At 38.4% G+C, this 25,656-nt stretch overlaps 1 protein-coding gene across 1 annotated transcript; it reads left to right on the forward strand.

Moving 5' to 3' along the window:
* Nucleotides 1–13: 13 nt before the first annotated feature.
* Nucleotides 14–20,179, forward strand: VPS36 (vacuolar protein sorting 36 homolog). The gene is made up of 14 exons (XM_054654561.2): nt 14–221; nt 1,973–2,041; nt 5,520–5,590; nt 6,666–6,780; nt 8,213–8,302; nt 9,669–9,755; nt 12,589–12,621; nt 12,740–12,817; nt 13,232–13,366; nt 14,262–14,327; nt 14,884–14,948; nt 15,383–15,467; nt 17,858–17,934; nt 18,018–20,179. The coding sequence occupies exons 1-14, from the start codon at nt 24–26 to the stop codon at nt 18,109–18,111; spliced, it is 1,263 nt and encodes a 420-aa protein (XP_054510536.2). The 5' UTR covers nt 14–23; the 3' UTR covers nt 18,112–20,179.
* Nucleotides 20,180–25,656: the final 5,477 nt, after the last annotated feature.

Below are 25,656 nucleotides of genomic sequence, written 5' to 3' on the forward strand. Positions count from 1 at the left end.
CCCGCCGCCCCCCGGGGCAGAACATGGCGGCCGCTCCCCGCGCCGCCGCTAGAGGGTGCGGGTCAGCCGCGCACGGTACTTGCACGCCCAGCGGCCGCGGCTCCGTGCGGGAGGGGAAGGCGGCCATGGACAGGTTCTCGTGGACCACCGGGCTGCTGGAGCTGGGAGAGACGCTGGTGATCCAGCAGCGCGGCGTGCGCCTCAGCGACGGGGAGGAGAAGGTGACGGGAGCTGGAGCCGCTCCGCGCGCGGCCTGGCGGCGTGGCCGGGGCGGGGAGGAGGGTAAAGGACGCGGCAGCGGGCCCTAGGCAAGGGGGGAGGGCAGGGCTGTGAGTGCGGGCCGTGTTGGGTGAGAGACGCGATGCAAAGTGTGTGAAGGGCTTGGGCTGCAGGCGGAGCATCGACTGGGGGGGTGGGAGGACGTTCTGTGCTAGGGTCTGGCAGGGTTTGTCTCTTTGGGGAGATTAGGGCGGAGTTGCAGGCTTCGAGGGGCTGTGCTGGTTGACAGCTCAACGCGAACCAGCAGTGTGCCCAGGTAGCCAAGAAGGCCAATGGCATCCTAGCCTGTATCAGCCATAGTGTGGGAAGCAGGACCGAGGCAAGGATTGTCCTCCTGTGCTCCCCACTGGTGAGGCCGCGCCCCGAATCCTGTGTTCAGTTCCGGGCCCCTTAGCTCCGAACAGACATCGACAGCTGGAGCGGAGCTGGGGAAGGGTCTGGAGCACAAGACGTAGGGAGAGCAGCTGAAGGGGCTGGGATTGTTTAGCCTGGAGAAGAGTAGGCTCTGGGGGGACTTTACTGCTCTCTGCAGCTGCCTGAAAGAAGGGTGGAGCCAAGTCAGGGTCGGTCTTTTCTTCCAGGCAACAAGTGACAGGAAAAGAGGAAGTAACCTTAAGCTGTGCTAGGGAAAGTTTAGATTGGCCATTAAAGAATTTCTTGACAGAAGGGGTTATTAGGCATTGGAATGGACTGCCCTGGGAGGTGGTGGAATCACCATCCTTGGAGCTGTTTGAGGAAGGACTGGACATGGCGCTCAAGGCCATGGTCTGGTTGACACGGGGATTTTGGGTCATAGGTTGGACCCGATGATCTCAGAGAACGTTTCCAACTTAATTCATTCTGAGAGAAAGGCCTTGGACAGTGTGTGTGACATGGGGTGAGGGTTGGGACCCCCACAGGGTGTGTGTAGGCAGTGTCACTGTGCTCAGGCTGTCACTCCTGTATAGGGCTGAGCTTTGGTGTGGTACAGGGCAGGACGCACAATTCACACTTGAGCCATCCTGGGTGCTGACATACCCTCTCCTCTTTTCTGACCCGTGCTGCTCATTGCTTCACTTCACTGTGGGACTGAATCTTGGTCTCTCCTTTTTTGTACACCATGGTAATTGCATGCCCTCACAAAAAGCTGTGAACACGTGCCTCCGACTTTACAAGTAGGAAGCAATTTGCTAATGCAGATTTTTCAGGTACAGTTTTTGCTGTCTGATAAGTAAAGAGCTTTTCAACAGCAGCACAGATAGAAGCAATATTCCTGTGTGATAGGATGGAAGATTTCAGACTGTGTGCAGCATCTTTTTATTGGGTTGCTTTGCCTTTTTGCATAGCTTCTACCTTCTTTGTCAGCATACAGGGAATGTTCCACAGCCAATAGCCCTGTTTAAAATACATTTAGGAACTTTAATATATCTTGCAGATTATATGGCGGGAGGATCCCTCAGGATTTCTGGGGGGAAAGTTTATACATTTGAAGAAGGAAGTTGGTGTTTATCCATCAAATCCTTTTATACTATTTTTCTCCATTGTTTCCTAAACTTCATGTATTTTGTTTTCTGGAAAAAAGGGAGTGTTCTCAAAATACTGGCTTGTTAAATCTGATTGCTGTGTTGTGGTAAGGTGTAATGTTTCCAATACCAGTATTTATGTAACTTACTGGTTCAATGTGTTGTTGATCTGTTTTATTTTTCCTGCCCAGGTGAAATTTGATAGTGGAGTTTTACTGCTGAGCACACACAGACTGATCTGGAGGGATCAGAAGAATCATGTAAGTCCCAACCATTCAGTTGTACATTTCCTAATAAACAAGTAGCATGCAATGAAAAGCCTGTACACAGAGAGGGGATTATTCCTGCCTTTATGTGTGTTTTGTTTTACAAGTATAGTCCACTTTTTGGCTCTCAACAGAAAGGAGATTATGTAGTGTTCTTTCATCCAGTCCTGCTTTAATAAAATAATCATGCAGACATGAGGAGGGATAGGAATGTATCCTATAAATTTTTCTTTTTGACTGCACAGAAATAAAGGAGAAAAGAGCCTGGTGTCATGCACTAAAAAATACTGAGTTTGAAAAACTGAAATTGAATGTGTCAGGCAAATCATAATATGAAGTTCTCTCCTGTGCTCCTTGTCTAGTAAAGCCTTTTCTTTCTTGTTGGTTTCAAGTCCAAGCCCCATCATATATTGTGCTCCCACCATATAGTCCCGGACTATGATTTGATAACAGGATGTGTTTGGTGGTGGTGTTGTTTTGCACACATGTTGCCCTCCCAGCTGCCTGTTCCTGCCATGAGCCATCCTTTCAATCAGCCAGAACTTTTACTGCACTGCTGTGGACAGCTGGTCACCAGTTAAATGGCCCTGCCAGAACTACAGTGTGGTAACTGCAGTAAAGCTGCTGAATGCTTTGTGCCATCAACCACAGCCTGGGAGTGCAGGCTGGAAGTGGGAGAAAGAGACCACAAACACATAAAGCTCTAAGCATAGACTGTGACAATGGACACCACTACACAGATGCAATTGGAGGAGAAGTCTTTCTCAGACCAGGCTGGATTATGCTTGTTTTCGACACAATAATTGATAATTTTAACCTTGGAAGTCAAAGTTTAGATGGAGCACGTTCAGATGACAGCTTTTCAAAAGCAAATTGTATTCCAGTGGAATTGCTTTTGTGCAAGGGCAGCTGAAGCACCTCTCACATTCAAAGGCTGACCCCTAGCAGATACCACATCCTTGCTTCAAAGCAGGGAGCTACTAAGAGCACTCTGAAGACAGTGTCACCAAGGATCTTCTTAATTTGGCAGAGTAGTATGATGTTTTCTTTAGGGATTCTTTGCTGGAACTGTAGGCCTGTTTTTAATACACATTTTTTCAAAATGTTTAAAGAGCTGTTACCCATGGTGGGTTTACTGTTACACATATTGGGGCTTGATTGTCCAGACCAGGAGCTGCTCTGTATAAATTAACATGGGGCTTTTTTGCCCAGCCATCACATTATCACATGAGATAACGTGCTAAACTCTGTGTTAATCACCTTATATTTCTTCATCAGCATCACTTTTTGAGAGCTGAGCATGTACTACAGCAGCCACTCTGTCTAATCTTGTCACTTGGACTTTTTGCATGCTTGCAGTAACATTGGGCATTATGGCTTCATCAAGTCTTAGAAATCCATGCTCTCCTTTCCAACAAAAAGATTACATTGGTCTCTTTTCCCTGATTTTTCCATCTGCTCCTAGGCCATGTGATTTCTTGTATTCTTCCAAGGTCATTAAATTTGTTAAATCAGCAGAGGAAAACCTTGGAGAAGAAGAAAAATAATTTTATTTTAACTAATTTAACTCAGCAAAGATTCTGAAAAGCTCAGGCTTGATTAACACAAGGGACAGAAATGTGGCCCGGAGATGGGCAAAAATTACCCCGTTCTGGTTGGGAGATGTAATTAACTTTGTTAGTGGCGTAAATAAAGCTGATTAATTTTCAAGCTCTCAGTATTGAAACATAGGGAGCATGGTGCCCTTTTGTTGTCTTGGTAAGCTGTTGTCTAAGCTCAGCTGTGGTTTAACATCAGACTTAGAAACCTTAGCTAGCTCACCTAGAAAAAATTTGTAGAGTCCCTTTCGTTTTGTGTCAGCAATGTATAATACTTAATGGGGCCCGTGTCATTAGGTTAACATATCTTACAGAAACAGACACTTGGGTCCTATAGCTGCTGTTCTTACATGCCATCTGCAGTTAAACTGTTTAAAAAAACAAAAAAAGGAATTCTGTAAAGTTTGTTACAATGCTAGATTTGTACAAATTTTTAAATTATAAAATCATGCATAATGTGAGCATGAGGCATTGGAAAACAAAATTCAAATAAACACACAGCATATTTAACACATTTTTGGTGTCCCTTCCTGTAGCATCTCTCATCAGGAAAGGGTGATTCTTAGTTCTTGTACTTAAAATTTGTTCATAACTTTTTATCTTGGAACTAAACTAATCAGTGACTTTGACAGTGCACATACTATGTATAGTTGAACTCTTTTTGTCATTTTCAAAACCTTTTTTTAAACGGAAGTATCATCTTGCCTATCTTTTAAAGTGTCCAGAAGTTTGTGGCTGTTTTACAAACATTAGCTGTTTGTAATGGCTTTAAAAACTAGAGTCATAGAAGAGCCTAGATAGCTTGCATTAAGAGTTTTTAGAAAAGGAAGTACAACCCAGGTTGTTTCCCAATAAGAGATTTACTGAATATTTGGAGTTCCTGCATGTATACTTCCCTGCTCTCAAATTTAATGGGTATTTAATTACTCCATACAAAGAGGAACAGTTTTGGTAGTAAGGATTGAGAGGGCCCTGTAACAGTGTCTATTGTAAACTGGTGCTAGAAGTGGCAGGTGGAAGAGAGAAGTTCAGAGGGGGAATGCAACCTGTGTTTCCTGCATTCTGTCTGACTGTCACTCCCCAAGGTGTTGTGTGGGAGATGATGTTCCTCAAAGGATGTTCACCAAAACAAGACCAGGCACCTTATTAGATGTTTTGAATCATTCCCATAGCAATTTCTGTCTCAAATGCATGTAGAAAGTTTAGCCTGGGATAGGTTAGTTTCCAATAGATGGATACAGCCTTGTTTCTTGCTCTTTGTTTGGTTTAAAGCACAGTCCAATAAATGTGTGGTGAGATGCATCAACTGCTGGATTAAGCACTCCTTCACTGTAGGATGGATGGAAAAATTCCTATTGCATTCAGACAATAGTGTAGATTTTAGATATTCAGCATTTAAAAAGTATGATTGGTTTGGATATTTTTTTAGCTCCCAAAGTAACATCAGTATGAAAATGTCAAGAACACGTGAATATTGTACACCTGCAGAGATGAGGTGCAGTAGTGTGCAAATTTTAGTCTTTAAATTTTTACCTGAGACCCAAAGATTTGTTAAATCTCATAGTCCCTTCTATGAATCTAGCTTGAGGTTTTTAAAGTTGACACATTGACACTTAAATTTGTTGGGTTTTTTAATTAACTAGAACTCAGTTGTTGGGTTTTTGTGGGTTTTTTTTGTTGTTGTTGTTTTTCTACATATATTTCACTGTAATACATTGTTTCTGTTGCTACCATCATATTTCACATAGAGTGCTTCAGGCAGCACCTGTAAATATCCATACTGTTTGTGAAATGGAGAAAGAGAACACTTGGGTTTAGAGAGTGAATAAACAGGATATGGTTTAATTCACCTGTGTTTGTGGTGTTTATTGCAGGAGTGCTGCATTGCCGTACCTCTGTCTCAGATTGTGTTTATTGAAGAGCAAGCAGCTGGGATAGGAAAGAGGTATGGCCATCCTCATTGTCTTTTTCAGATGGATCCTTTCACATGCATGTTATGTGAGATGCCCAATATTGTAGATTAATCCATAATAGGTTCCGTGTGCAATCTTAAGTTTCCATCCTGACAGTCACAAGGACCACTGAGGAAGGTCAAATGTGCAAGAGAGTCATGACTGATGTAATTTGTTAACTGTCATGTAATCACTACTGATGATTTTAGAGGTCCTTTCTGACATAAACAATTCTATGATTTTAAGTTTCTAAAGAGAGAAAAAATTTTGGCTGGAGAAATACATCCACAATTAACATCCGCTTGCAGCCTACAGTCAGACTGGCAAGGTAATATGCTGGAGATATTCAGAAGAAATCAGTTTATTCATTAATGCTGGAGAAGTAAGTAAAGACCAGTGCAAAGATTATCAGTAAAATGAGATGGGAATGGAGGACTTGCAGTCATGTTGTGATAGCAGTCGGTTAATTTTCCTAAAATCATGCTCTCCCAAGGTTTGTTTTGGTAGTGGGTGTCGTTTTAGACTGTTATTTTCATGCATGTTGGCTTTGAATGTTGGTTTTAGATAAGTTCACACACAGTGTCCACAAGTGACATATAGAAGTCAAATAGGTTACATATAATATTGACACCTTTTGTTTTCCTGTGTCAAAGGTAGCTTTGACACAGGAAAAAACATATCTTGGCTTTTGACCTGCAATAACTAATGCCAAATTAAATTACAACTTGATAGTTTTTATCCTAACTAAAAGGTTTTTTTTTAATTATTGCTTGAATTTTTAAAATTTTTTATGTTCATTTCTAAAGGATTGATGGTAAGTACATTTTAAATTTGTAAAATGTTTTCGCTTTAGAGGCTGTTATAGTTTTTATGTTGTAGTTTTTAAGATCTACTTCATCAAAACATTTAAATGTTGATGCATAAATATAAGCATTCTTTGATGATCTTTAGCTCTTATGTGAGATAGTTAATAGAGATTTTGATGAAATGGCTAACTTTGATGCAGAAATAGTTTATTTATAATATTTATAAATATTACAGAAATATCTTCTCTTTCCTTCTCCATAGTGCCAAAATAGTAGTTCATCTTCATCCTGCTTCTTCAAACAAAGAGCCTGGTCCGTTTCAAAGCAGCAAATATTCCTATGTCAAGCTTTCTTTCAAGGAACATGGGCAGATTGAGGTAAGTTTGTACCATGGATGCCAAGCACAATCAGGTCTTTGGACATGCTTTTCTCCTCTTGCTGTGTTAGTGATAATTTCCCATGATCTTTCCATGTTTACTTTTGAGGTGGAGCTTTTTCAATACATCCTTTTGGGACACAAACACTATGAGCCTCCCATGTTCTATACTGTCATTAAATACTGCACATAGAGTTCCAGAAATGTCAAGAGGCATTACTGGGCTAGTCCTTATTTTAGGGTGTTTAGTATAATCATATATTTCCTTTGCTAATCTATTAAATTGAACATGGGATTTTCCAAAATGACATCTCTGAAATCTGTTAAATGTTTAACAGAGTAAAAGATATTTCTTTTTACCTAACCCTCTATTAAATAGGCATCATACAACTTACTACTAATTTTCTCTCTAATTTTATTGTTGAAACACCTTTTCTTTCCTCAGAACTTTTGTTCATTTTACACTGTATAATTTTTTTTTAACCTATACTAAATCCCAAAGGCTTTGAGCATTCTAAGAAAAATTTAATATATTCTTAAAAGAAAGCTCATCCTAAAAACCTAAGAAATTGCACTCTGTAAAGAAATTTCACAGTGGAAGATCCTCATTTGACGAGACTGAGAACTTTAACTTTGTGCTGTGGAAAAAGCTGTACCCGTTCACTGCAGAAAATAAGATTTGCAACTCAAATTAGTTAGAAATGTCTTAAAAATGCATGTGCTTGATCAAACTCACTTTCATTTCTTTGTAAGCAGTTTTCAGATTATGATGATTGTAGGTTTATGCATAGTATAAATGTGTGTTTTTCGCGATCATAATCATATTTATTTTAATGTTGTGTCTGAAAATCAAACTTACTCTGCTTACTGATTGCCTAGGACATCAATTAAACCCCAGCCTTTCTTTATGACTTCAGAATGCTTTTCTGTGAACCTGAACAATGAAAAGGGTGGAATAGATTTTCTTTCTGGATATTGGTCAGTGGGACACACTTAGTATTACCTAATGCCACCTTCTGGTATTAGCAATAAACAAATTGGTGTAATTGATCTCTGTGGTTGTTTTTATATTGTTGAATTAGCAGATCAATAGCAATTGGATTGCTCAGCTTTCCTTCCTTTAAAAACATGCCTTTGAGTATACCTCAACATTTAACATGGCTTGGGACATTTCGAATATCTGAAGAAATATTTTACAATGGAAGTACTTAGTGACTGCATGGCTCCTCTTCTAATATGAATGCTTTCAAAGGCTGGACATCAAGAATTTCCATATAATGAGTTGTGTAGGTGTTGTCATGTTTTGTCTCCATACATTGTGAAGTTCATTTCATCAGCAAGATGCTAAAAGTACACAGAGGTACTCTGCACAGTTCATGAAATGTCTGTTGTCACTAATTTAATGTCTGTTGTCACTAATTTAATGTTTGCAGTTCTACAGACGATTATCAGAAGAAATCACACAAAGGAGATGGGAGAGCATGCCCACTGGTCAGGCCATGCAAGTTAACAAGGATTCACAGGTATGTGCAGAGCTTCTGAGCAGGATCTGTGTGTAATCTCTTACTGTCACTTCTTGCCACCCCCATATAACACATCCAGCATGTAACTCTAACCAACATCATGGGCCTGTGCAGGAATTCAGCTTTTGTTTGCCTGTTTTTTCACTGGCGTAAATTAGTTTGTCCTTTGCATTTTTCACCTGATAGAACACAGTAGCCTCTCTTTCTTGAGTATGCTTAGATAATGAGCTCCTTTTTTTTTGTTTGTTTTAGTTAGGCACAAACACACATAATTGTGAAAATTCAATGTTTATTTGCACATATTTTTATTCAGCATGTGAGGTCCAATGAAGCTGGAAAATTTTTTGTCTTTATTGTGATTCCTGGTTTATTTTTTTGTGGCTGGAAGTCAAATATGTAACATGTGACTTTTATATAACTCTTTGAAACCAATATATATTTGATTTAAATGTGTATTCTAAATGGACAGTTGTTAGGGAGAATGTCATATGTTAAATAAGGTTTATCTGCCTACATACTTCTAAGTTATTAACACTGATAAACATGTAGGTGTTGTTTCTATATATTAATGTGCTGAATATATGAATATATAGTATTGTATGAGTGAAATAGGATGATTTAAAGATTGTTCAATATGAAATTATGCATGTCCCCTCTGGTAAATGTACTACCTATAGGGACAGCTGCATTTGGAGTAATGCATGAAGAATCTAATCAAAATGCTGTACCACTACTTATGTCTTAGCAACTCTTTAACACCAATGCTAAGCTTTGCAGTCAGAGGTGAGAGGCCTGGCACTGCTGCCACTTAGGTACCAGCCTTTCTAGAACACATTTGGCATCTGGTAAAAGTTTCACCATCACCCACATTCTAATACCTCTGAGGAAGGTAAATGAGACTGTACTTAGCATTATGTGTCTATGTTTCTGTTTCTTCAGACTGGATTTCTTGAAGTAATACACTCAGGCATTTCCACAGCTCTAGTATGGATGTTCACATGGACTTGAGAGGCTAGAATTGAGATGAGCTGCAATACTTAGTCTGGATATTAAGCCATATTAATAGCTTCAAATATACTATCAATATCATTACTTGTCTAGTACAGCAAATTCATACATGGTTCACATTTCTTATTTTTTAACAATGATTTTGAAAATTACTGTCAAGAAATGCATGAAATATTGTATCAATGATATCTGATGTTTGGGGGAATTTTTCTGGTCCTCTAATTTTCACAGTGAGGCAAATGAGAAAACTTGGCATTTCCTATTTTGACTCTTTCCTTGTTGTTTTTTTTTGTTTTGTTTTTGTTGTTGGTTTTTTGTTGTTGTTTTGTTTTTGTTTTTTGTTATTTTTTTTTTTTAGGCAGGAAGAATAAGGGCTGTAGGAATTGTAGGTATTGAAAGGAAATTAGAAGAAAAAAGAAAAGAGACTGACAAAAACATTTCCGAGGTAGGTACTTTTGAAGTTTCAAGGTCAACCACCTGCCTGAGCTATTTACATTCATTCACACTTTCTTTTAGGGACAGCTGAGACTATTTACTGTTCTTGTTGAGAAATCTGAATTTATTAAGAGTGTACAGTTATTTATTTCATTTAACTTGCTTACCAATATATGTAAAGGTTCTTCATTTAAACAATTCCTTTCAAGAAGATTGTTCTTTGAAACCAACAGTGTGTATTTATTAAACTAATTTTGGTTTCAATTAAAAATTTAATATATATTAAGCAGAATATGCTGATCCAAGTGTCTGCACATAACTGTGATGAAGCTAGATTTTCCTCTTATAGTCAGGTTTTTAGATGTTACATTTAGGCTTATAATTACAATGATTTGCAGTCCAGGCATCGACAAGCTGTTCTAAGTACTTTGCAAAATACCTGGCCTAGATGGAGATCATTCTTTTCCATAGAACCAGCACAATAGTTGAATTCCAGATATCAATACTAATGGACAGCAGAGGCATTTAATTTCTTCATATATACCTGAGAGCAATACCTTCAGAAATAGTCTGATTCTGTCTTGTTAGTAGAGATTAATACAAAAGTATTCATAAACTACATGCAGCAGATTTGTTCTTGTGGCAAAGCTTTGTGGGATTCAGTGTGCCACAAGAAAAAGGCATTCCCTTCTCTAATACTTATGAAAATTAGAATGCCTTTGCAGGCCACGTGCTGTTTCAGATGCTGGGAGCATTAAACTTTCTTGGTTTCTGTCTGTGAGGAATGTACTGAATGAAGTTTTGTGTGTAGTTCAAAAGGTATTGTGGTTACATGCGTGGGTATATAGTTCAAAAGGCATTGTCTGCATATTTTTTCCTTTAGTAGCTTTGTCTGAGAGTAAAAGAAATCCATTTATACATGTTGTGTGAGCAGAGGAAAACCATGACTTGTAAAATCCTGCCTTCCTCCAGCTTTAAATATTATAAATGACTTAATTTAAAAAATGGTGCCCTGGCTTCCAGGAAAAGGCTTCCTGCATCTGCTGTTCAGTGCTGATAAGAATCCAGTTCTTTAGCCTTTTGTTTATCTGAGGAAGTTCCTGTTAGGTGTGTGCACATTCCCCTTTGTTTCCAGGCCTGCCCTGGGTGAGTCAGGCAGAGGAGGAGTTAGACACAGCATACTGTTTATTTAGCTAAATCAGGGGTTCTTTTGATGAATGTTGTTTTCATGCAGGTATAGAGATTAGAAACAAGCTGGGAAAAGCCCTGTCAGAAAACTTATTGTTGATATCATATACAAGTAGAGTAGCAGGACTTTGATTTACACTAGAGATTGGGAAATCTATTGTAAATTATTCAGTTTGGCAGATTAGGGAGTAAGAAGAAGTATTCCAAATAGAAGCTTTTGTTTTCTTAGTGGTAAATTATTGTTATATAGTGACATATTTTCTTTTCTCCCTGTGGACTACCTAATTTTGGATATCTAACTCAGATACCAAGTGTTAGGGGGCTAAACTTGTCCAGTCAGTAGAGAAACCCTGGCACTATCAGGAGGTGAAAAGCAAACCTTGTCTCTTTCTAGAGGCATCTCCTTTTGGTCTTTGCATGTTGAATCTCTGACCAATAAGCTTCTACATAAGGCACCTAAAAGTATATGGGAACAATGGGGTCTTCCTGCAAAAACCCTGCTAAAGTGTGTCTTTCTAGTGGGGGATTAGTCAGAGTAAGGCAGAAATGACATAGAGGCAGTGGCTAGAAGCTGTAGGCAAGATGTCTCTCTGGCTATTTGACAGTGTAACTGAACCTACTTTACTTGAGGCTGGAGAGCTTTGGGGCTTTGGGGATGTCTCTCTGGCTATTTGACAGTGTAACTGAACCTACTTTACTTGAGGCTGGAGGGCTTTGGGGCTGCTGTAAGGCAAACTTTAGATTAAAAGGTTCAGGAATTTTTCTCATACCAAAAAAAGGTTTTTTGAAAAGGTTGATCATCTGGACATGTTGTCATGTATTTGAGAGTAGTGAGGAGGCTGAATGAATGTGTGCTGATGAGGGTGGGAGAAAAGAGGGTTGCTTTATAATACAGTTCCATTAATGGAGTTGCTAGCTCCCTTTTTTTTTAACATGATTTTTTTTAATGCTAGTTTATAATTACTAAAAGTTTGGAATTTCAGTAAACCTTCAGCTGTTTTTAAAGTATGTTTTATTTAAGCCTAAAAACCCTTTGTGGGTTGTTAGAGAGTTGTTGTATTTGAGACCATAGCATTTTATTGGAGTACTTAAATGACAAGATGTTGCCACACGTTTCCGAGGTTTTGTACCTCAGATATCCTCTTTCTTGCTCATTTGAAATGAGTGTTTCTTACTAATTAAGTAACATTCACTGATTAAAGTTGTCTTGTCAGGAGGAGTACCATCTGTAGCTTTACAGCTGTCTTGTAGCTGGCCAGAAACAACAGATCTCCTTGAGTGATGGTTAATTGTTGGAATAAACCTTCCCCCACCTTACAGAGAGCATAATAAATCTGGAGAGTTTAATCTTTTCTTCAACTCAGCATCTCATTGTCCCTTCCTATCACATGGACATCATAAATCATACTGAAATTCTGTTCATATACTGGAAAAGTATGTGGTTGTTTGATTCTCTCCTTTGTTGTTTATTTCAATTATAAGACATGCTGTAAAACAGTTGTATGAACAAATGAGGTGTGGTATCTCCTTTTGTAACATACTCATCTAAAGGGGCAGCAGCTCTTATGAATAGCTTGGTTAGGTGGACAAAAGGTGTGTCCATAAAACTGAATGATGTAATTATACTGATCTGCATTGTCTCCTTTTCATTTCAGGCTTTTGAGGACCTTAGCAAACTAATGGAGAAGGTATGGATGAATGGCATGTGTCACTTGGCCAAGTAGACTTAGGCTTGTTTTCTCAGTTTTAAGCACACTTTTTTCTCTTGTGCTGGAAGTTGACTTATCTGTGTATGTTTCTTGATAGGCTAAGGAAATGGTGGAATTATCCAAGTCAATAGCCAACAAGATTAAAGAAAAGCAAGGTGACATCACTGAGGATGAGGTAAATTAATTTAGTTTTTAAATTCTACAAAAATGTTCCTATGAAAAGCAAAAAGCTATCTGTTTAATAATGTAGTGTTAATAAAAACCCTTGCTGGTTGATTTTGTTGTGTTTAGTCCCTTATACTTGGTGTAGAGTTTACTTGCTTAGTGTTAACTTTTCTTTTAACCCTGCTTAAAAGCAATGATTTAGCTGCTTTTGTATAAATTTTTCTCTTTCTTTAACTGTGCTGGTCAAAAATAAATAGTGCAAAGTTTTGCTTTCTCTTTGCCTAGTAATTAACTTTATTTGTAGTAAACTGAGGGATTTATTCACCAAAATATTGTTATAGTAATAAAATCAAAGATTTTTAAAAACCAGAATCACTCATTAGCTGATGTACTTTTAAATTTATTTATTTGTTTGCTTGTTCAGACCATTAGGTTCAAGTCCTACCTACTGAGTATGGGTATAGCTAATCCAGTTACGAGGGAAACGTATGGATCTGGTACACAGTACCACATGCAACTAGCAAAGCAACTAGCTGGAATCCTGCAGACACCCTTAGAGGTAAAGCACCACATCTTACACCAGCATTTTCCATGTGTTGCTGAATTTTGATGTAAATGTGTTTTGGCTGTAGTAGTCTGCCTCTTTTTAAAGCAGATTTAGCAGCACAGCCTCCTATTCAATGTTAATGGGAGGAATATATATTGCCTTTTTGAATAAAAAAGTTCAGTATGAATTTTTCTTTGGACTAATGGCATCAACTTCTGATTTGCAAAATGTTGATGAGATTTAGAAAATTATTCAAGTGGTCTTTCTTGTATTTGAATAGCTCTGTATTCATCCCTTGCTGTAGAATATTTCATTTTTTTAAAGAAAGAGTGAAATGACACTGACTGAAAATAAAAGTAATGAATCTTTTTAAACTGCCTAAAATTTATATATTTTGCAAATATAGGACAGAATTATTAAATAGATTACCAGCCCATAGTAGTATCTCCTGTTTTAATTTATCTCAAGATATTATAGATTACAGGTTTCTCACCAAACAGTTAAATTTCATATTGCAACTTATAAGGCTATGTTCTTCCTAAAAAGCATATATACTACAGTATTTTTGTGAAAGGTACATGCTACCTACTGTGATCAGAATGGAAAACTGAGTTTTTTTGAAAAGTAAAAACAGTAAACTGACTGATAGATTTAATATATTGAAATTCCTTGTTCCTATGATTTATTCTCTGGCTTAAAATCAAAGTAATTCATGGTCCTTGGGTGTAGTGTCACTATTTTGCATTTTAAAATGATTAGTGAAAGGTACAACATGCCTCTTTAGTTTTTTTTCCAGTGGGGCCCATCATTTAGCCCGTCTGTTTTACCTGTTTAATCAGCACCTGCAAGTAGAGATGATGAGGTTCCTGGGCTGTTTCTCTCACCAGTCTTGTGCTCGTTAACACAGGAGCGAGGGGGGATCATGTCTCTGACAGAAGTGTACTGCCTGGTGAATCGTGCTCGAGGGCTGGAGGTGAGACACTGCTCTGGGTCCCAGTGTTAGAACAGGACTTCAGTTATAAGGACATTAAAGGGTAAAAATGTTCCCTACCAATGGCTCATTCTACTTGTCTACAACACAATGTGATCAGCTCTTTATTAAAATTAGAGGGGTTTTATCTTTCTCCTTCTCGTTTTTCTTTGTAATACTTATGTATCCTTTACAAGTAGTAATAACATATGCTGCTTTTTATGATACCCTGTAAAAGGGGAAATCCATACTTATCTGGAAAAAAAACTTAAAGGTCAGAAACTACTAAAGAATGGTGAATGTTCTGGGAATTTTTTTAACAAAATACAGCAATTCTTTCTGTGAACAAGGCAAGGAAGATTATTATAGAATACATAGCAAGGGAACAGAAAGGAGCATAGAAGCCAAGAAAATAGACTGCACAACAGAAAGGAAAAAGGATTAACAATAAGTGTAGCCTGGTGTATTTTTTAGCTTCAGCTACTAAAACTTTGTTTTGATGTTATACTATACGCCTGAAATGCAAGCTGTAAATAAATATGTTTTACTATTTTAATAGTTGCTGTCACCAGAAGATTTAGTAAATGCCTGTAAAATGCTGGAATCACTGAAATTACCACTAAGGTAAGAGCTTTACAGATTTATTTATAAAGCATGGCACTCACAGGTCAGACCATGATGATTTAATTTTTACTTGAAGTAGAATTTTTTGTCGTTGTTGTGGGTATTTTAACAAAGTCATTATTTGCTCAAAGGATGCTGCCATATGCACCAACATCCACTCTACATTAAAACATTAATTTTTAGCTAGGAAGATGTTATTTTTTTCACTTAGAATTTTTTCAGACTGGAAAAGGGTTTAACCAAGACCAGACATATGCCCTGCTCTTTTCTGTCTCTTCAGATTTTGAATATGCTGTTAAGCTTAAGTTCATCTTAGAGAGCTTGCTTGGGTTTGGGGGGATTTTTTTCCCCTTTTGTAAAGTGGTTATAGATGTGGATGCATTAGAAATGTTACCATAAGCAATGTGCACTTTGCCTCTCTTTTTTGATTTTAGGCTTCGGATATTTGATAGTGGTGTGATGGTGATTGAACTCCAGTCTCATAACGAAGAGGAAATGGTAGCTGCTGCCTTAGAGACAGTAAGTGTACTTCATTTCCTTCAGTGTTCTGACCATGCTAGGGAAATTTAAACACATTAGGTAAAAAACTTGAGGTATGGGATTTCCTCTTGAGGTTTCAAATACAAAGCATTCCGCTCCGTATCTTCTAAAAGAAATATTTAAATAGCACTCCTCAACTTCAAAGTTCTGTGCAGGCAATAATCTTAGTCACAACTTTCTCTTTAAGGAATAAATCACTTTTCTATCTCTTTTCAAACTTCATTAACCTTCAGCCTTCCTCCAAATCTTTTCCACTGTAGACTGAAATTCATGGCATTTATTGAGCACCTAATTAAACAGAAGTGGACTTCAGACACTGTACTGCTTGAAGGCAGTGGAAACAGCTCTTAAATGTTGATGTAGGTAGTTGTTTGGGTTGGGTTTATTTCATAGAGCAGTACCAAGTATGTGTACCAAGTTTGCTGCTGTGAAGAGCACTCAGTGGGAGAGCTGTGTGTATAGAATTAAGCCAGCCTCATCAGGTAAAATAATACTATGAATTGCTCAGTGTCATAAACCTTTGTGGTTGTGCTGCCTCTGGACACTATACAGTCCTGTTACCCCGTATTTTGTTACATTTTTCCATGTCTTTCTGAGTGGAATGTAATTTTTTGATGTTCATACATTTGAGAAAAGGCTGATCCAGTGTATCCAAAGTTAAAGAGGAGGCAGTTGAGAAAAAGTAGAGCTATCACAGACACCTCCTCACTTGACACAATGCATGGTTGTCACCATAAAGCTTTTGTTCACAGAAAGACTTTTAGATAAAAGAAATAGATAAGATAAATGTTTACAGTGATTTAAAAGACTCCATTCTAAATTAACAACATTAAAATGCTTAAATTTTTCACTATACATTAATATTTTCAGTTTATTTTCTTAAATGTGTAGAAAAATACTAAGACCATTTTAGGGCTTTTTTTCTCATTATTTTTGGTTTCTAATGATTTTTTTTGTCTTCAGTAAGAGTGCTTATGTCTTTGAAAAGAAAAACCTTTCTTGATAACAAAGGAAGTCAACTGCAAAAAGTAGCAGATGGTGGATTTATTACCAAGGTGCCTTTTTTCTGTTATTTCATAACATGAAACTTTGGCTCCATAGAAGAATGGAAGGGAGAGGCTTCAACTGAGGAAGACTACTTGTATGGAAAAGGGAAGATCAGACTTGTGGCCAAAAGCACACATAATTTAATGTTACTGCACATTATGCATTGAGTTCTGAGATGTGAAAGGAAGCCATAGGGTTTCAGGCAGGAGAGGGATGTGGTTTTGAATGGCTGGTGAAGACAGGAAATGACACGGACATCAAAGGAATCCAGCATCACCCTTGATGAGCGTAGTGGTTTGGGGAGGAAAGATAATTAATCACCAATTGTATAGCTGACATCCATTACTCAGATTTGATCTCTTAGCCTCCAAAAATCTCATGTTATGTCTGATTTAATCTGAGTTTCTGTAAAAGGACTACTGCTGAGAATGATGCAAAATAGACCCCTCCCCACCCAGTTATGTGGGAAGCAGGAAATGGCAACTACATCCGGATTTACAACTTTGCTTGAATCTAAAGCAATGAAGAAATAGAAGGATAATTAATTTTTAAGGAATAAACATGTTTATCTGGGAAATTCAAGGCAATAATAAATCTAGACTTCATATGTAGTATTTATATGGTATTTTGAATGTCCACATATCCAACGTGTGTGAGAAGGCTTAATTTTATTGAGTCCCAAAAATGAACTTGTCTTTTATGTCAGCTGAATGTGATGCTGGCTTTTAGTTACTCCTCTAGTATGTCATAATGTCATGTGAAGCACTAAGGTTTGGGGATTTTCCTCTAGGCAGTGGGTGTATTTTAAATGCCATAAAACTCAAATTCTTCTCTTCCACCTGAGATGAGATGACATATTTCTACACTGATGACCTGCCCTCAACAGGCCTCTTATTTCCTTGTCTAGGCTTCAGTGTTTGCAGAATCACTTAGGATAGTTCTGCTGTGTAAATACTGATGGAGACTGTATTCTGCTGTCTGAGCTATTCTGATTTTTCAGTTCATTTGATTCCAAGGCATCTTTTAAAAAAATTCCAAAGGAATGGGTACCGTGTGATTTTTTTTACAGATTTAACTCTTTTCTCTCTTGCTTTTTTATACTTAGCAATTTTCCCAGGACAGTGAAGAGATTATTTAATTTTTAAGGGGAAATAATCATAATTAGTTGTACTTTTAAAAAAGCAAACAAATTAATTCTCTTCTCAAGGGATTTTCTACCAGTTTATCACTTCATAAGGCTAGACCTGATTCAGTAGCTGAAAGAACTTTGTTGTTCTTCTAATGCCATGGTTTGTTTATTTGTGTATTTGTTTTTTTGATAGGTATCTGAAAAGGGTTCTCTCACAGCTGATGAGTTTGCTAAGCTAGTGGGGATGTCTGTTCTCTTAGCCAAAGAAAGGTAGGTAATAATTGTTGTGTTTAATACTTTAGTTACCATGTTGTCCTCAAGTAATACAGGACATCTTCTTTTGCTTTTTCTAGGCTGCTTCTTGCTGAAAAGATGGGCCATCTTTGCAGAGATGATTCAGTGGAAGGCTTGAGATTCTACCCAAATTTATTTCTGACACAAAGCTAATAGCATTTGTGTACAATTTGTTATGTAATAATTGAACAAGAGAGCAGAATCCTTCCAAGAACTGACTTTAAAATTCTTATTTCGTTAGTCAACTGCAAGAGACATGAACATTGCAATGCTTTTACAGTTCTCAGGTATTTCAAGTGCTGAATTGTCTTACGTGGAACTGAAAGGAAATAGAAATCACAAAGTCAGAAGCATGTCTATTGTCTCAAGACAACTCACTCATTTTTCAAGTTTTATTTGATGTGCTGTGTAGTTTATTTCAAGAGAAGATTCCACACCAGTGAAAGTGGAGAGAATATTGCTGCAGAGTGCTGTGAGGGTCAGCACCCAGAAGCCAGGTTACTGCATACTCCAACTCCAGTTTGCTTATGTCTGGAGCAACAAAGCAGACAGATGTATCCACAGTGATAAGAAACGGGACTCTGGTGTGTACTGAGGTATAAGGAACAAACTAGTGTAGAATAATCCCTTCTCCCAGAAGTGATTAACAGTTTTCTAAGGGAGGATCTTGGGGATCTAGAATTTGAGACAGAAAGAACCTGCTGCAAGAGAGATTGTTGTATTTCAGGCGAATCTAGAAATTACCATGTTTATTTTGTCATGTCTTACACTAATGTCTCAGATAGAAGCATTGTTAGCACAGACTTCCTCCCTTCTCTTTCCTTGCCATCTTCCTTCCTGTCCATTTATGTTGCACTTTGGGTGCCCCTTCTCTGTCCTTTCTGTAGCAGAGTGGAGCAGCCTCCTGTTACTTTACCAGACTCTGTGCTTTAATGTGCTTGTGTTTTATCTTGTACTTCTAACAAAAGATCATTTGTTTGTTTCATCAGCCTATTACATGTTTTGGGGAAACAGTTCATTTGCTTACTTCTCATATGTGAAAATTAATATGCTTTCTATATTGAAGGGAGGAAGAAGACTATCACCCTGTGTTTAATAATCACAAGGTATCATTGTTTGGTATTCTTCACCCTGTGTTCACACTGAATGCAATATAATAGCCTCGGTTTTCATAACTCCAGTGGAGTTGCTACACTACTTGAAGATCTGTCATGATAAAAACAGTTAAGTGGATGTTTATGATCCACATTACCTGAATCTTTGGCATTTTGAAGTGACTATTTTTAATAAATAAAGTTAATTTAAGGTATGGGCAAGGACATCATACAGGTAACTACACTGTGGTTGTGATGACCAGATCAATATTACAAGAAAGGGCAAAAAGGCTTTTAATATGAGCCTGAAGATATTTTCAGAACTATTTCAGTGTTACCATAGCATGAGTTAAGACATGAGTTAAGGTCCTGCCAATAGTTCAGTGCAGAGATTCCTACAGTGATCATGCCTGTGGCTTGTAGGATGTCCTTTATATCCAGGGGATTAGTAAGAGGATCCATCCTCTTACTCTTGTCACAAGCAAACTTTCATGCAGAGCTTTCTTTAAGGCAGCTTTCCTCTGCTCCACGAGGGTGCTAAAATTTTTCTCTTTGACATGGCTGAAGGAACCAGTTCCACACTATTATTACAGTTTAGTTACCTGGCGTCATCTCTTCAGGAGCCTTACAGTTGCTGCTTTCCTTCATCCTCCCCACAACCCAAAGGAGAGATCCATGCCAAGTACACTGAGCACCACATATCTAAGGAGGGACTGAAAAGTGAGAAATTTGGAAGCAAAAAGCTGTTTTGTGACAACTGTCTCTTTTGCCCAATAAAAGCCTGTCATGGAAGGCCAGTGGTTTGTGGGCCTGAACCTCTCCCCACAAGGGGGCACGTCGTGTGCAGGAAGAACAAAACCTGAGAGGAAATGCCTAGTGTAAACTGCCAGCCTCTGTTCCTCCAACCCTGAGTGTTTCATTATCTTACTTAAGCAATAATAATACAGCCTGTTTAGAATAATGGTACCTTCTCAAGCTTTTCTTTTCCAAGATGTTTCTTTGACTTTGTTTTTCTTCCAGACAAAAAGGCTAGAGGGGAAATTGTATTGCTGGTTTAGAATTTAAGCAGACACATGAGAAAATGGCTACTAGAAAGTAAGAAAAATTAAAACATTTTCTTAAACAGATTGTTCTGTTGAGTTTTTTTTTTCCCTCTGAATGTTTTAAATGCTTTAAAATGCTTTACACGTTAAAATCTTGTGGTTCCACCAGGCAGGTTTTTGAAGCACATCCTATTTTTACTGTCTCACTTTGTAACTAAAAGGGTACAATATAGTTTTGATTTAAAGGGCAGAATTAAATGTAATTAGAAGGCCTTGCTTATGTTGCTGAGTAGCCTGTTACCCATCTCAGCCAGAATAGTCAAACTGTAGGTGTCTACACAAGCACTGCTTTCATGAGATCATATTAATTTAATACAAAAGGTACATATATGAACCTTTCCTGTTTTGATTATTCCTAGGATATTTGTATCATGATATATGACAATTTTGCCAGGGCTGCCTACACAAATAGTACTTGTCTTTTTATGGAGCAGTCTTAAATGATGATGTTTTTCATTTGAAACATGGGCCTTTTTATGTCTCAGACAGGAAAACACTCCTCAGGAATCTGTACATCTTTTCCGTTTCTCCTTTGCCTTTGTTTTCAGGAAAATTACATACAGCCTATGGAAACATAGATCTAATCTGGACCATATTTCTGAAATGCAAATCTTTTTTCTTCTGAAAAGTGTATCGATGTGCATTTGGAAGTCCTCAGAAATGTATCTTTCATAATCATTTATGGGTGCATATTGATTAGCTCAGTTCTTGTAACAGGACTTCCATGGTTTGTCCGAAGAGCCTGACTGTGCTTCTAAAATTAGTGCAAGTATTGTCCCTGAATTCATGAGTACAGCAGTGGGAGACAGTAGGAGCCTGTTGCCAACAGCAGAGGTTCCTGCTTCCTGAAGCCTGGGAGACACTTATTTACAACTGGACAGGTCTTTTTGAGCTGCCTTTTCAGTAAGTATTCTCAATTATTTGTGGATTTGATAAGAAATCATTATCTCCAGGAGAAGCTCCCTCACCAATGTATTTTCTGTTGAGTTCTACTGACACATCTTACAATTTCGTTCCTTCTGCTATTCTAGCAGGCCCCGTTTCATCCTAACTCTCAGCCCTTCAGGCATTCATGTGAAATGCAAGACCCTATAGTTCCAAGTCACCTGCTGGGAGGACTTCAACTAACATTTTGTTCTCCAAAGAATGAGCTACAGGTACTCATGCTGAGAGAATATTCTAGACACGTCTCTTGGCAACATTTGGCTGCATTTTAAAGATCTATTTAAATACTTTTATTGGAGCAGAAGTTCAAATATCTGTCCTCCCAGACACCTCCCAGGTAGTTGTTCTGTCCAGCAGCCTTGAGAGTAATTTTTCTTTGTGGTTTAGAATTAAGATATTATTAAATAAAATTAAAAAAAAAAAAAACCAAACCCAAGCCCCAAACCAAAAACACACATCAAAACAAAAATTCCAGGAGTGACAGAGACATCTTAAGTTTCAGAAAACCCCACAGCCTACTAGTTAGCACACGCTCATGGAGAGGCAGGCCTGACAGAAACTGCACTACTTCATATCCTTGCTACACACCAAAGACCAGGCAGGATCTGGGGTGTCCTGCTTTCCCACTGGATTCTGAATGCTGTGACTTCAAGTTTTCTAGTGATGAAAGAGCACATTAAACCCTGCCCTGCCATGCTCACAGCAGAGATGGACAGCAGGTTCCAGGTAAAAGGGGCTGGTACTGATGGAATAGTTGATACATATCTAGTCATGCTCTGAGGACAGGGCTCAGACTAGACTTTTTGCATAAATACAATTCCAAGTATTTTACATACTTGTATTATCATCAGTATTATCTCAGGAAGTTGTAAAGGTGGGGACTGATCTAACATAAAGGCTGTTACACTGTATGTTTCAAGCCAAAGGTCAAATCAGTGTCACTTGCTCCCGTGTCACTTGCTTCATACATGCAGAGCACTCCCAGAAACTAACAGACAGGAGTTTCTATTTTAACGAAAAAAAAAAATTGTAGGAAGATACATTCTGTGTGAAGCAATCTCTTTTTACAAAGAACAAAAAAAGCCAGCACAGTTCTGTAGAATACATTTGTGTCTGTTGCTGGTATGGTGTTTTTTTGTGGCTGTATAGTGATTCACATCATGTAGGTAGAATTCTTTCTAAATTATGCCTAAATCAAACAGTACTGGACATGGGATATGAGAAACATCTGCTTTTCCAGCCAGGCTCAGCAGCTGTGTGTGTGTGTGGCATAATTCCCCTGAGTTTCACTTAGCATTGGACAGAGGATTTGAGGTGTGTTCTTAATTGCAAAGATCTGGTTTGATCCACCCATTAGATGAGAATGGCAAAACTCCCACCGACTTCAAACCCAGGCTTTGTTGTGATTATCAAATGTTGACTAGTTAGCAGCCCTGGAAATTGGTGTATTGGGTATGGCTGAACTCTGGCAGAGAGAAGCAAGAGCTTAAAACACATACTGGAATAACAAAATGTATTGGTCTTCTCAGTGGAAATATCAAACTGTTTGGCACAACTGTTTGCAAAGTGACTGTTTCTGATCTTTCTGCATTCTTACTGTTTTATCCACAGTGTTTTGAGAAAGTCCAAGATTAGGATAATTTTTTCTTTTCCACCAGGACTCTATTTATAAGTTACAAGGCCAGAAGAGACTAATGATAATCTCCCTTGACCTTGGGTAACAGAAACTGTAGGACTTCCCTCATTCAATTTGTGTTTGAGGTAGAACTCCTCTTTAGGAACAACAAGAGATTGCATGTTCTGGGAAATCCCCTTGCAGCCCTTGGCAGATTATTCCAGTGACTATTACCTGTTGGAAAAATTGTTTTGCTGTACACAATCAGAGTGTGTTTAGCTTTGTCTTCTAGCCGCTAGACCTAATATTCAATAAGTGCTTTATGAAGCATGAGTTCCTGTCATGCCCGGTCTCCTGGAATATAAGAAATTAAATATAAGAAACACTGATCATTTGGGGTCTTTTTGCCCACCTTATTGTTCTTTTTTCTGCTCTTCCACAATTACCTAATAGCCCCCATAAATTGTGAACACCAGCACTGGGCCAAGGAAAGCTACAGTAGAAGTGTTAATTGCAGAGGTAATTTGTTGCCCCAGTTTTTATTATGCCAGCCATGCCCACAGAGGGCATTCCTGCACTATCAAACACATGCCTGAGCCTGTGCTGGTGCTCAGTTCACTCCCCATGCACATAGCTCAGACTTGTCAAAGGAGGGTGACACCGTGCTCTGCTCCAAACCTGTGGGCAGCAGCAGCACGAACTCACGGATGTGACAGCGGGAGCTCAAGATTAGCTAACAACTCCATCTGATCTCCAGAGCTTTGTGAAGTAATGACTCCCCAGGAGGGAGCTGCACATCCTACAAAGTTCTACAGTCCTTGTTCCTACATGTGTCATTTTATGGGAGCTATATTAAAACAGGTATTGTTGGCTAAAGCCCAGCTTGCTCAGAGATTGGTAAATTCTGAAAACAAGTCACTATCACTGAACATTCTCCCAATCTGTGTGTTATCTGAAAAATTGAGCAGTGATGATATTATATCCTCTTTTAGGTCTCTGAAAAATTTTTAAATTGCTAAAGCCTAATCTGCATTTAAATCTTTAAATTAATATGTCCTCCATGAAAATTACACATTAAAAGGACATTTTGAAATCAATTAGTCAATGCCTAATCTTTTTAAAGCACAATGTGCTAATTCTACACAAGCATCCTTCATGGAAATATCAGGTCATACCAATCCAAGTATTTTATGGAAATGTTAAGTATTATTCCATTATAACATTACTTCCTCTACTCACCAAACTTGTACATTTATCTAAAATACATTTTCCACCAACTTCTGTCAAGTTGGTCAAGTGGTATTGGTCATGCTGCTCTCCCTTTTATTATCAGCTTTTCCATCCCTGTTTCTGGAATCAGGGCTGTTCTCTCTTTATAAACCAACTGAATCAATGAAAACCCACACATGTTAATTCATCGAGTCGTCTGAAACCTCCACAGCATCTCCAGACCAACTGATTGGGAAAATAATATTTAAAACTGTTGGATGAACATCTATCCAGAGCTGCTGATTTTGAGTTCTTTAACTAGAGCTGCTCTTATTTTACATTCTCAGGCTTGCATTGGTACAGAAAGTATTTTATTACCAATCTGGAACATGGCTTTATTGTCTGTTTTTCACCCCAAAAGAGAACAGAAATATTTATTGAACATCAGTGTTTCTTTTGCACTCCACTTGATTAGTCAAATTTTTTCACATAGCAGTAGAATAGCAACAATTCTTTTGTTTCAAATTTATATTAAAATTAGACAAATCTTTGTCACTCAGCATTGCTGACTGCAGATCTCATCTTTTACATTCTTTACCAGCTTTATGTTTCTCATTTTGAATTTCTGACAATTTTAGCACTTTTTTCCTACTTATTTTTATTAATTTACATGTCTTTGGTCATTAAATTGTTCATATTCTTGTTAGTTCTCCAACCAAGACTACAGTGCAACCTCTTTCTTTTTTTTTTTTTTCTTTTTTCCCTTTTTTTTAAAGAAATTTTCTTGAACATTGCAGAGATATAATTTCCAAAAGGACATGTTTCAGTTTCTCACTCTTTCCAGCTTTCTGAATTTTCCCCCTAAACCACCAAATATTTATATTACCGTTTTGGCCCTTACCTTGATTCTCTGTAACAGATGACTCTCTTGTATCCCAGCCAGCACTGCTTTGGGGGTTTCACAATTAAATCTCCTTTACCAGTGTGGGTGAGGGCAAACAGATTTCTCTGGCATCCCTGCTTATTATTAGTGCTCCCCTTAGGAAGTTTGAGGTCAATTTAATATCAGCAAGAGAAGGCTTTTAGCATATTTTGCACAGATAGAAATCACAAACAATGTCACATCTCTCCCCACTACACAGAGCAGAGAGGGAATTTAGTAGCTAGCCATTCTGCTTTCACACCTGGTGGTCTCTGGACAATATGTGCTACTACACGATCTTGTTTTTATGCCAGCATAAGAAAAAGACATTTTCTTCCCAGCCCAACTGTGCTGGCAGTGGGGACAGAGCCAGAAACAAACACACCACCTTATGCCCACTGAAAACCACCAACACAGCCAATCTGGTGATTGTGCCCTTCATGTAAGTACCCTTAGTCTGGTTTGGGTAAAATCAAGCAGACTGGTTTCTCTCCTGGCTGCAGTCAAGGTGGCTGCTCTGGCCTGGCTAAGCAGAGGCAGCTGCACCACCCATCACCACACGTGCAAGTGATTTCTGCCCAGCTGCCAGCAGCTGGAGAACACATAATCCCATTTTTACAGGCCATAAAGCTTTTTCCTGTTAGACCTTCCTGCCATGGCTGTCTTCAACATTTCAGCCCCATGGGCTGCCTCAGCCCAGCAGCTACCTGGGATCTGTGAGCAGGTGGGATCGTCTGCACTCCCCGCTCGCTTATCACATCGGCAGCTGGTGCTGGAGATCAGCAATTAAAGGGTACTCTCTCTTTGTAT

The sequence above is a fragment of the Agelaius phoeniceus genome, chromosome 2 (assembly GCF_051311805.1).
Source record: "Agelaius phoeniceus isolate bAgePho1 chromosome 2, bAgePho1.hap1, whole genome shotgun sequence".
In the NCBI taxonomy this organism is placed as follows: Eukaryota; Metazoa; Chordata; class Aves; order Passeriformes; family Icteridae; genus Agelaius; species Agelaius phoeniceus.